Source organism: Strix aluco, chromosome 12 (assembly GCF_031877795.1).
Source record: "Strix aluco isolate bStrAlu1 chromosome 12, bStrAlu1.hap1, whole genome shotgun sequence".
Classification (NCBI taxonomy): Eukaryota; Metazoa; Chordata; class Aves; order Strigiformes; family Strigidae; genus Strix; species Strix aluco.
Genome location: NC_133942.1, coordinates 27,358,063 through 27,370,767, shown reverse-complemented (window position 1 = coordinate 27,370,767; position 12,705 = coordinate 27,358,063). Strand labels below are relative to the sequence as shown.

Genomic DNA, 12,705 nt, shown 5'->3' with positions numbered 1-12,705 from the left:
GCTAACTCTGCGGCTTCAAAACTCACAGGAAACTTGCCTGTATCTAATTTGCAGACTAATTTAAGCAGGATTTAAATAAACAAGTTGTGTGCAGAATATTTTACCTGAGGCACACTGAGAACTGTACGAAAGTAAGTGAGAAAGACTAATTCTGCTTTTCTCAAACTACCTTACTGGCACCTAGTTTTCTATTACAACTTTGTTCTTAACAGAGGCTCATATGACACATATTTTAACTGAACTACCTCATTTTTTCCAATTTCGGGTTAATAAAAGAATAGAACCAATGCAATTTATCGCCTTTCTGAAAAACCTCTGATTTGCAATGAAGAAGCCTCTTGAGACTAATTCTGTATTAGAGACCAACTATCACATTTCCTTTACAAGCAGATATAAGCTGTAGTGTACTATTTTAAGTATTTTATCTTCAAACAGGAGCTCCTTCAACAGCCGCTATCGACACCCTTACAGACACTGGTGAACCAGCTTTACAAAGTTATTCACCGAATAAGCTTTATAGAGCTTCCCATCTAGCACTAACTCTAGATGTGTTCAATCTGTCCAGAAAGTGGTATCCTCTACAATTCTTCCCCTTCATTCTTCCAGGCACCCTACACCTCTGAAGATAAAGAAACCTGTTTAATCAGACCTTGGATGACTATTCCAAATTCCAAGAGACAATGATATCAATCCAAACACTTTCAAACAAAAAGTGGGAAACACAGAAAGATGAAGACCAGATTTTTTTCTTTAAACATTAGATTTCTTCTAGGAAACAAAACTTCACTGGGTCACCTGACAAACAATTTAGGTTTATTTTTGGCATGAAGACACACACAAGTCATCCCAGTCAAAAAAACAGCTCCCCACTTTAAAGAGAGAGAGCATGCATGGGAGAGATGGGAAGTAATTCTTACAGAAAAGCAATCAATGGAAAAGACCCTTCAGACTTTACCACACAGGCACAAAATACTAATTTCTCTCAATGTTATCATCAGTTTACACTAAGGCATCTTCCAATCTGTTAGAAAGAAAGAGATTACCACAAAATCACAGACAGTACACTTCAATCCTGAACAGATTAAATCAGCAATAAAGAGCAAGCAGCATCCTTTTCTTGGTCAATAGAGAGCATCTTCTATAGAAACCCCAAAAAGGAGAAAAAAAAAAAAAAAAACAAAAACCCAACACATGGTCAGATTCCATCCTGATGCATACAAGAAGAAACACAGTGCTCGGGCACAACGGAAGTTACAGAGTTACTGGAAGCCACATAATCTGGGCACTAAAATGCTCACACCATGCTAGGGCGTAACTCAGAATGAAAATATTTTGTACTATCCCAGGGGAAAAGCATGGTACCATCACCCAGCAAACCAGGTAACAAAACAGCCAACCACATTCCAGTTTCCAACTTGGAGAACCTAAAATATTTCACAGTGAAAGACAAAGCTTGAAAAAGCCTTTGCCAAATTGACAAGTGCTAATTTCGTCATGAAAATGCCGCAATATCCCAACATACAACTCAGGTAGGAAAAAAGAGGATCACACAACACAGATGAAGAATATTATAGTGCACCAGCCTGACTTCTAGACAAGGACCACAAAAAGAAGTTCTCTCAGGTTGCTTCTATTCCAGGTAAGCATAGCCTTACCCCTTCGTGAGCACAAGCTGCCATGTCACAACACAAACAGAGCAGTACTTACAGTTTTATATGCACTGCCACAGCTTTTCTCTTTAGACTACTCTGATTTGGAGACAGCAAAAATAAACCCCAAAACCCCAAAAAACACCAACCAAATATGAAACACCAAACTTGAAGTATGAAACAACACTTATTCAATACGGTCATTTTTATTCAAGGAAGAGGTATCTGGTCCAAGCATAGTACAGGAGTCCCTCTATTCACAACCTTCATTTTAGCTCCAATTTTCATTTCAATGTCTTTCACAATCTTAAGCAACTTAGTTGCACACTCTGCCTCGCTCTCTCCAACTAGCAAGAATAATGCCTGTTTCACAAGATTGTTGCACATTAGTAGCCGAAGTCAAAAACTGCTAAATAACAGTAGAACAGCAGTGACAGCTCAAGAAAAAAACAAACGAAGCTGGAATACCGTTAAATAAGTACAAGTTATTGATATTCCTCTGATAATGTCTCTGATGTATGCTCCTTAGCAGACAGGTACTCCAAACAACTTCATTAAATACTCAAAGCTACTGCACATATGCTGTTACATCAGACAGTTCAGAAATCCAGACTTTTCTGGATTTTTCATTTCAGTATGAAATTAGGTGCTAGCTGATTTTCACCATACCTTCTCCTTTTAGCATTCATGGGAAAGGGAAACACTTTTGCTTCTAGATTCCGTATTCTTTACTTGGTTAAAGGGATAGCAAGACTCTGACAATGCTGATGCAATGCAAACCAGCATGATATTACATCATTTTAGGTGCCTTTACATTATAAAAAACCTGAATATAAACTACACTGTCTAAATGTGATACTATAATGTAAAATGATAATATGAGTACAGGGGAGAGGCGGGGAGCCGTTCTTCAGCTGCCTTCCACCCTGCCTCAGCCACCATCAACTTCCAACATTCACCTTCTCAGCTTCTGACACCGGGCGCATCAGATACCTTCCTCTGCTATTAGGTCCTCCTCTTCTCCTTATAGATAGAGCTTCCAATCCGAAAATCTCTCACTATGAAGAAAGATTATAAACCCTCCTATTTGTACCCATAGCTCTGGAGCACTGTCATCAGTAACACAAGCGAAATGCTACAGCATCTAATTCACACATCATGTCTCAGTTACACTACAGGCAAAGAAGTAAAGTACAGAAAATCTCAGACCAAGGACATTAATTTCAAATATAATGATCTCTTACAGTTCTGGTTTAGTTGTTTTTGTTAAATAAACTCCAACAATGCAGCCAAGAGGCCTATTTTAGGCTGTACCAGTAGGAATAAAAAAAAAAATTCAAAGAACAATTTACAAAGACTGCTCAGTGAGGGAAAAAAATTATTGGGAGTAGACCATGAACCCAAGCCTTTCTGCTCTCACTTGTGTATCTTAATTATTAAACTAAGGAGTCTGCTCCCCTCCTTCTGGTAATCTAATGTCTAACTCTTAGGCAAAGTGGTATGGCTTCAGCTGCAAGAGTCAGGAAATCCCACTCACATACACAGGAACAGCCTGCAGGCTGGCACTAAGCACACACGGGTTGAGGGTTGGAAAAGGTGTATTTGAAGCTCTTCAAGCAGACCTTTCACCTCACAAGTGCGTGCTCTGACTGCCAAGGTGGATAGGAGGAAGGCTGTAAAACCACTGCCTGCATTTTGAGGGACACAGCTGTTGCTTCATTCTTCACAAAGCACACTGGCAGTCACTAGGCGTTATCTGAAACATCGGACTGCTCATCCTGAGACAAAACAGTGAAAACATCTTGTTTCTGACAAGGTGTGGCAAAATCAAATGCCTAGCCGCTCAGCCTCATCAGTACCAAGGCAATACTCACAGGCTGAGATAAGATGGCCAAGAAACTTGAGAGTCAAAGATGATTTATCTGAAGAGTAAGTCCCCATGATTAAGCAAGAGGTTAATGAAAATATTAAAGCTATTGTGGTGTTACGCATTTTTGTGTGGATTTTTTTGCAAATCTGGATGTGGAATTGAACAGAGAACAAGAAATTCAGAAAGCACTGACTCTGAGGCCAACAACAGACAGAGTCACAAGTGATAGATCTGGGGCTCCTTCAAGCACAGACAGCGACTACTGCACAACTCATCTCTCCCTGTTGCCCAGCATTTGCTCCTAGAGACTTTGGATTCAAAGGGAATGAGTTATTTTGATTTATAGTCAGATCTTTCTCAGTACTTCAAACCTCACCCAAATCCATATGGACAGAAAATTATCATCTCCTAAGAACTAAGCAGCCTCTGTGAATCTATAGTAGTGACAATTGTTATGAAGCACCTAAGAGACTACAGCATAAACTGAGTGCTCCCTGCCCCTTCAAAAATATACAATATATTCTTGATAAGGCAGCGTAAACTATTGAAATCCTGGAGTGAAGTCCTTCTTTATACTCTGCCAGCACCAAACTCGCACAGACTCAGCATTTCCTCCCCAGTAAAATCACTACAGTGGAACATGTCTGTCTTGCTGGGGAAGGCTTACACAAATTTATCCAAAATTCATCACCCAGCCAGCGGAAGACAAGGTTTTCTGGCTCTTAATCCCTATCATCTTTTGAAGGACAAGGGCAGACTGAAGTATTCGGTGAGCCATGACAAAACATGCTGTTGACTATTTTGAACACGTTTTTATGCATGGTCTGTACTTTTCTACTGCTCCAGAAGTTATCTTCTGTGGCACACACATTGGCTAGTTTGCCTAGATCTTTGCGGGAACAAGGAAAGTCTGAGATCACAATCCATTTCCTGACTAATTACAAAATGCAAACTGAAACACTAGCCTTACTTTCAGGAGTGCTGGGGGCAGGGGGAGTCACCAAAACAAATATTACCTCACCCCTTTTTCTGTAATCTTGTTCTTGAAAACCTGTCTTTGGACTCAATCTCAGTTTCAAAAAACATTTTAAGTTACAGTAAAAAATTCAATTTATACAAAGGCATGAAAAAAACCAACTGTCATAAAGGAAAGCAGAAGAAACTGGTCTGTCTCATTCCTATTCTCCACGTACAGCATATAGGATTGAATGTTCGCAAAAAGATTTTAAAAATACCAACAGTAAGACTTCATGCATTCATTTTTAATATTGGTTCCTTTTCCTTTAATAGCAGATATATAGCATCTACTGTGTTCTGATCATACTTTCTGAAGAATTGTCTGAATGAAGAACTACAGCATGCCTACGTGCTTATTAAACACGGAGATGGCAACAGCTACACACATGCTAGAGGACAGCAGTAAGGTCAAAATTATTTCAACACATTAAACAAAGATGGGGAAAAAACGAATTAGGCAGCATCAAGTGAAAGGTAACACACTCAGGAAAACACAACAGACTGCAAATACAGGATGAGGAACAAATTTCAGCAGCACACCTTCAAGGAAAAGGGTTGCAAGTCAACAGAACTCCACCACATCATACCGTTATGAAAACGTCGATACCATGCCATAATGTCCAATACCGGCGTATCTATCAGGGTACACAAAACAATCCTTGTGCTCTTGTAAGTATGCATGTTAACACCCCTGTTGGAAAACCTCTGTTTTGGCAGTGCACTTTCAGAAAGATAGGAAGTGAGCAGAGTGAAGTCAGAACAATCCAGGGAAGAGTACTACAGATCTATTAAACAGGACCCACAGAGAAATACTGAAAAATTGGGTTTTCAGTCTAAGAAGACAAGTGCAAGGGAAATACACAGTTACAATTTTAATTTGTAGAAGGTTGCATTATGAGGAAAAGAATAACCTGTTCTTCATGTCCACTGAGAAGTAGCGAGGTAAAACTGCACCAAGACATACACATGTTGGGTAACAGGGAGAACCCATCCAGTACTAGGAATACTGGAGCACTAGAGGTATATGGAGCCCTTGTCACAAAAAATCTTTAAGAACATATTAGATAAGCACATCAGAGGTTGGTTGCTTCGGGGGGCTTTGGTTGGTTGGGTTTTTTTTTTTAAGACTAATCTATACAGTCACTAAGAAACACAGACGAGAAGTAAACTGCATCCAAATTACTCCCCTTACCAAATATCACAACTTCTTTTAAAGCGCCAGCAGTTTCAAAACCACTTATTCTTACCTCTTTGCTTCCTCCAGATGACAAAGGTATTCGTAGGCTACATTCTGGCGTCGTCTTTCATCCATTTCCTCTGCTGTTAATCTCTCGTTATCCAACACAGCTGCAAATAGTCAAAACGCATTCTCAGGTTGTTGAAGACTGAATGTAACTGAACAGGCACACCAAAAGTCAGATCCAACCTTTCCCACAGAAACTCATCACAGGTTTTGAGTCAGAAAAATGAGAGACCAAATATAGCTGTTCTTTACATGCAACAGAAGAGACCCTGTTTCCTTATTCTTCCTTCCCTATCACATAAACTTGCCATCTTTCCTCTTTCTGACCTCAATCTGTGATCCAACTCCTTCCACCTTCCAATTCCTTAGAAACAGTCCTTCATTTTCTTGTTTTCTTCCAGCTTTGCCTTCTCCTCAAAAGCACATCAGTGACCACATGTCCCTCCATCTATCCTTCAACTTTGGCAGTCCAGGACTAATAACAGACAACATATATTAACACCATATAATCCCTTCTGTATCTTTATAGCCCATGTCTAAAAAAGATGGAAATGCTACTCCCAATCCTCAAGTGGAAGGGAATCATTCAGATCCACAACCTGCCTGTCGTCTTCGGATCAAGCTGAGGACCTCCACAGGGGTATGTGCCTAAATCTTCCAGAGGTTTAAAACCTCAGTGACAAAGCCCGCTCCTTCCACTCTTACAGCTAAGTATCTCAATACAACGTTCCCATGTCAAAAAAAAAAAACAACCCCACAACTTTTTAGGTTTTATGGACCAACTTGACGAACAGGAAAGTCTCATACCATTGCTAATCAAAGCTTAGCTTACACCTAAAATGCCTTCAACAAACACACGCGAGTCGTGAGGCATACACTACAGCACCTAGGATCAAACCAGACCTCGGCTCCAGCTCCACAGGGTCTCCTCGAAACCAGTTCCGAGCACCGCGGAAGCATCTTGCCGATTGCTCCGACCCCACCCAAAGTTACAAGAGCTGAAATCTGCCCCAAACCACAGGGTGACGCCTACCACTGAGGTAAAGTTCTCTCCCCTCCCGACTCCTCAGCTCCATCCTCCCTTCCTCCTTCAAGCCGTGGGCCGAGCAGGTGGCCCCGCTCCCCGCACTCCACCTGCCGCCCCAGCCCTGAACCCCCGGGCGTGACCGGCGGCCGCTGACGGCCCCTCCCGCCAGCAGCGCCGCGTTTCTCCCCGCCTTTGCTCATTTTTGACGCGGTATCGCAGCACAAGCGAGCGCGTATCCCGGGCAGCTTGACCCAACGCCTCCGCCCCGCAGCAGCCGTCGGAGGTGTCCGACCGAACGCGCGTTCCGCACGGTGAGCCGGGGGCGGCTGAAACATGCGGGAAGGAACAAGGGCCGCAGCCCTGCACCCCCCCCCGCCCACGGCGGACATCTTGGGCGCGGCGCGGAGCCCGCCCGCGGAAGGCACGGCAGGACGGGCTGCGCCCCGGCGCCCGCGCCGGGAGCCGGCGGGGCCCACCGCGCCCCGGGGCCGGTCCCGGAGCCGAGGCCCCGCGGCTCCCCGCGCGCCCGCGAGAAGGGCGCTTCCTCCCTGGAAGCGCCGGGCAGAGCGCTGCCCGCCGGATCCCCGCGCCCCCCTACTCACAGCCATAGTGGGGCCGGGACAGGGGCAGCCCGTCCACCTCCTCCGCCGCCATGGCGCTGCGCTGGGCCGCGGCCGGCCGGGAGCTGGGTGCGGGCGCGGCCGTTCCTCTTCCTGCCGCACCGGGTGTGGCGGGGGAGGAGCCGCCGCTCCGCGCTCGCTCCCGCTCCCCGCCCCGGCCGCACCCTCGACCGCCTCCGCCGCCCTCGGCCGCCGCCGGAGCGGGACGGCAGCCCCGTCCCACCGCCCTGCGCCCAGCGGACCCCGCCCCGCGCGGGTCCCGGCCCCCCCATTCCGCACAGGGCCCTGGCCCTGGCCCACCCGTAGCCCCGAACTCTCCCGCCAGCCCCGTTGACAACGCGCAGCCCCGCTCCGGGGGGGCGGCCCAGGCCAACCCGGCCGTGACCCTTCATCCGCCCGCTCGGCCCTTCTCGCACGCATCCCCACCGCGCCAGCCCCGCGCCGCCACGCCACCCCCCTCACGCCGCGGGGCCGGGCTTGTGCAGGGCCAGGCTTAGTGCTGGGCCAGGCGTCCCAGCTGCATCAGCCCACCCTCCGTAGCCAGCCCGGGCCTGGCTGGACGCGGTTGTACGTGCCCGCCCCAGCGGCTCTGCTGACCCCACCACGGCAGCACCTGAAGGCCGGCCGCAGTTTGAGGCAGGGTGCCCCAAAACGTCAGCACACAACAGCAGCAACGCTCAGCAGCACTGCCACGGAGACAGCCGTGCCCCCAAAGTTCCCTTCCCCTCAGCACATTAAGCTCATCTTTCACTGTTGCTTTCCCTAGTTCTAGTTCAAGAGTACTGAAGGTGCCACAGCGTGTCCATTTTAGTTAGTCCCATCAATTTCACTGCCAGAGGTTACTGCTTGAACACAAATGAAGTAATCTGGTAGACCAATAGCCTCTATTAGGAAAAGCATCACCAACAGGTAAGGGAGGTGATCCTTCCCCTCCTCCCAGGGCTGGTGAAACCACATCTAGGATACTGGGTCCAGTTCCGGCTTCCCCAGTAGGAAGAAGGCACAGACATAATGGAACAAGTTCAGTGAAGCACTGAGCAACTGATTAAGGGCTCGGAGCATCCAACATATGAGGAGAGGATGAGAGAGGACAGGGCAAGAAGCAGTGGGCAATGGACAGAAGTTCATGAAAGTCCACTTAAACATAAGAAGAAACATTTTTACTCTGAGGGTTGTCAAACACTGGTACAAGTTGCCCAGAGAAGTTGTGGAGTCTCTGTCCTTGGAGATATTCCAAACCAAACTGAACACAGTCCTGGACAACCTGCTCAAGCAAGGCTGGACTAGAGACTTCCAGGGGTCCTTTCCAACCTCGATGATTCTGCAGGTCCATGAAAAAGTACATTTACATATGTTTTTTTAAAGAATCTGTATGAAAGGGAGACTAAGTGAAAGCTGGTTTTGTTGATTATAAGGGTTACATGTCACAGTTCAACAGTTACAAGAATAACTACATAGGTGAATGCCAGACATAAATTACAAAACAAAAGGTTTTATGACCAAGTTATAGTTCTAATTATTAACACTTATTTGCATAACTTCACATGTGGCCACTTTGCAGTTATACAATGAGAAGACATTTAAAGTAATGTTTATATGTAGATTGTGAAGTGCAGAACTGGTTTTGTTCCCCCTAAAAAACCTGTAATACTTTTTGCACACTCCCACAATCCTCCCTCAAAAAAACCTCATAAACTTACTCTTTCCTGTAAGCCCCATTCTGATAAGAAAAATAAAACATGATTATCACACATCATCAAAGAATCTGGCTAAACCTCTTCAAGGTTTTATTTCAGTGGTTCTTGTAATAGCTCCCCTAATTTAAGATTTCTGGTCTTTGTTACTGTCTCTGCTAACTTGTTTGTTAGGGTTTGTCTATCTACATGTTTAATGTACTGCCTCTCCTGCTTGTCTTTTTTTTTTAATGTTGAATAGGCACTAGTCAGATAGCCTTACAAAGAGCCTTACAGAGGTACCTATTTCTCTCTAGTTTCAAAATTTGAGTGATTTATTCTGTAAAAAAAAATTTCTTTAAGTACTTTGCCTTAATGCCTAATTACTAGACCTCCTAGGGGACACAAGAGCTCCAAAATTCAGTCCTTTATTTAAACTACTATTATCTGTTCTTTTGGAGGTATTTATTGGCCACTTCCTTTATGAGAAAGATTTTTTTATGTGAATGGTGCTGAAAAAAAAAAATGTTTAGAACACCTGAAGACTATGAAGCTGTGATTCTGTAGTCACTTAAAGATACCACTGAAACATAAGGAATCTCTAACCTCTTCAAATCCTCCTCCAAACAGAATAGTATATACAGCTATCACACCTGCCTTCCCAAAGTATTACAGTCTTGCAGTCCAAAAAAGATTGGGAAATAAAAACATATTCAAACAACCTTCTGCTGAACAATTGTTCACATGTATCCTCATTTCTGGCAAAAAAACCCTGAAGACAGAGTAGGATCTGCTCTAGGTCCCATTTAGCACTAAGAATTCTAAGCCATCACTTATTCTCTCTACAGCACACATGAAACTCGGACAGCTGGAATAACATATGACTATTGCCACTCTACATCTTAGCATCCTTCATTCTGATGATCCATCTCACCCTTATTAATCGTTTGTCTCTTAATGCCATTTTTTGTACTTCAATCACGTATAGCCAATCATGACCTTTCCCTTTAGACCCCATTTATCCCAGATAAGTTTAAATCCTATCCTCTATGTCTGTAATAAAGTTTAGATCCCTATTAATTTTCACAGTCTTCTCTAATTACCTGGTTTAGCTACATGTTCTGTGCCTACAGGGTCAGAATGCCCTGCAGGAATCTGGAGGGAGCTATTTAAGTTGAGTAAGTACATATATATTGAAAAATGTGTGTGTGTATGTGTATATATACAAAGACGACTCCTACCCCTCATATACTTGATGATACTCTCCTGTATATGGTTGCATGTTAGGCTATGGATTGCCAACAGCAAAAGTTGCCTTTTGTCTCCCAGCATCAGATCAAAATCAGTGGACAAATGAGAGAAGTTACTGACCTGATCTTAGCAGAAACACACAGACATACTCACAAATATCCCTACCTGCTCCCACCAGTGCTACTTCACAACTGCACTCTCAGGGCCAGCCCAGATGACTCCCACAGCCCTGATCCACCCGTATTTCCAGCAGGGAACTTTGCATGAAGCTCTGGAGAAACTGCAAGGGAAGCAGCTGCACACTTGGGGCAAGAGAATGCAGACCACCCCATCCCACATGCTTCCACTGCACCAGACAAGCCAGGCAGCAAAAAGGGAAGTCTGGCTTTCAAAATGGGTCTCCTCAACCACCTCTGCTTCCAGACTCTGCTTCTGCATCCTGACCTGGCTTCAATGGCCCAGCAGCTGCCTGGGATACAGGCCTGCATGCACAGTGTCTGCAGGACTCCCCACGGAAGACTGAGAGCAAGTGACAGAAAAGCATGGAGCCCAAATCCTGCCCATTTCTGCTGATAGCCATGACATGATGCTAGGGCACAGCAACAGGTTGCTGGAATAGCAGAGGAGTCCTTACTCTTTGGAGGCAAGCTGGCAGTCTCCCCGCTCTGAGTGCCAATCATAAAATCCTCTCCTTCCCCCCTCGTGACAGTGCAACATGGGCAAGCTCTGTACTGGCAAAAGGGCTTCCTGAACTGGAAAACTGTCCACTTGTCCCCACATACCAGGTATAGTTTCTCTTGGAAGACCTGTAAGGTCAAAGGAAGCCTCACAGCTATGTGGAAAAACAAAACAAAACAAAAAATTGGGTAATTCAAGATTAATTTTTCCCGAGGTACATGCTCCCTGTCTTTTTATCTGCTTTGTAATGCTTTACATGTTTTCTATTTGTTCTCATGTAGGCTATGGGAAACCAATAAAATAATTTAAGTCCTGAGCAGACCACAATATTTAGCTGGAAGCAAGTGAGTGGGGATGAGCCAGATTTACAGATTGTAAAGCAAGGACACAATGACACATCTAGTCTGACCAATTCTGCAACACTGCCCACATACCATAATACACTCTGCATCAAACCTGTAACTTCCACCATCAGAGGACTCCAATGATGAAAAAGTCACCATCTCTCTACTTAAATTGCTTTCATAGTTAATTATAATCTTATCCCTAGTATGATTCAAACAATTCATCACCTTCCACAAAACTTAGCTCCCCCCCAACCCCCACCTTTATAGAGGAAAGTTCCTTCTTTTCTAATAAATTTTACACCCCATTTACTCTTGCCCTGTTCTTAAGGAAGATGTGCGATTTTCCACTTTTTGTGACGGAATACTGCTGTAAGCTTAGTTTCTGTCTGCAGAAGACTGTGTTTAGACTGAAAGATTTCTTTAACAGATTAAATATGTAGTATGTATTTATGTTAATAAAAGCATTAAATTCATAGTACTGTACAAAGATACCACTAAACTACATATTTAGTCTTTACAGACTACACAGGTTTTGGTCAGTTATTGAGCCATCACTACATATTTAACTACCTATAAGCTCTCTATAGCATGCTTAGCTTTATAATCTACTGGAAATAGTGTTTAAATTCGACATTAATCAATGTTAGCACAGAACTTTTGGTCAGCAGCATGCGACTGAACCAAAGCCTTTCACGAACAAGGGAAGGTCGGCCCAACGTCAGCACTGAAGGTTGAAGCCAGCAGTGCTAAACCTCAAATGCAGCTTCCGCACAGCAGCAACGGCACGTGGCTCTCCTGGCCCAATTGTATACGGTGATATTCATGTCAATGGAGAACAACAAATTCTTAGCCTAATTCCTCAGTCTTTATTCAGACAATAGAAGCTTTATCAATATAAAGAGGATAGTTTTATTATACTGCTACATGACAGAACAATACTGTTGGGGCTCCCAAGTTATACATAAAGATAGCTATTGAAAGCAAATGCATACATATCAGAGGGTCTGTATTAAAAGAAAAAATTATTTAGAAGATGGGGCAACACATTAGGAACTTGCTCATCCCTGTAAGAACAAACAGAAATTCTTCTTCCTATGTTTCACAGCTCATAACAATAGCTGATAACGCTATTATTATTGCTATATAATAGCTGACAATGCACCCAATACACGTTTAAAATGCACAATTAAAACAGACATCTGTTATATGATACTTAACGGTAATTTATTCTAAGCGAAGAAGAGTAACATGAAGAAAAACACTGCCAAAAATAGGAAAAAGAAAAGGAGATTGCTAAACCCCAGTTTACTAGATAACTCCACAATTTTGA

At 44.0% G+C, this 12,705-nt stretch overlaps 1 protein-coding gene across 1 annotated transcript in view; it reads right to left on the bottom strand.

Annotated features, from left to right (window-relative positions):
• Positions 1–7,521, bottom strand: part of IQGAP1 (IQ motif containing GTPase activating protein 1) — a 74,783-nt gene extending 67,262 nt beyond the window's left edge. The window contains exons 1-2 of the mRNA XM_074836885.1: positions 7,409–7,521; positions 5,784–5,883 (exon numbers count right to left, since the gene is read on the bottom strand). Of these exons, the coding sequence (XP_074692986.1) occupies positions 5,784–5,883; positions 7,409–7,460 (152 nt within the window). The 5' untranslated portion in view covers positions 7,461–7,521. The remainder of the gene's footprint in view (positions 1–5,783; positions 5,884–7,408) is intronic.
• Positions 7,522–12,705: the final 5,184 nt, after the last annotated feature.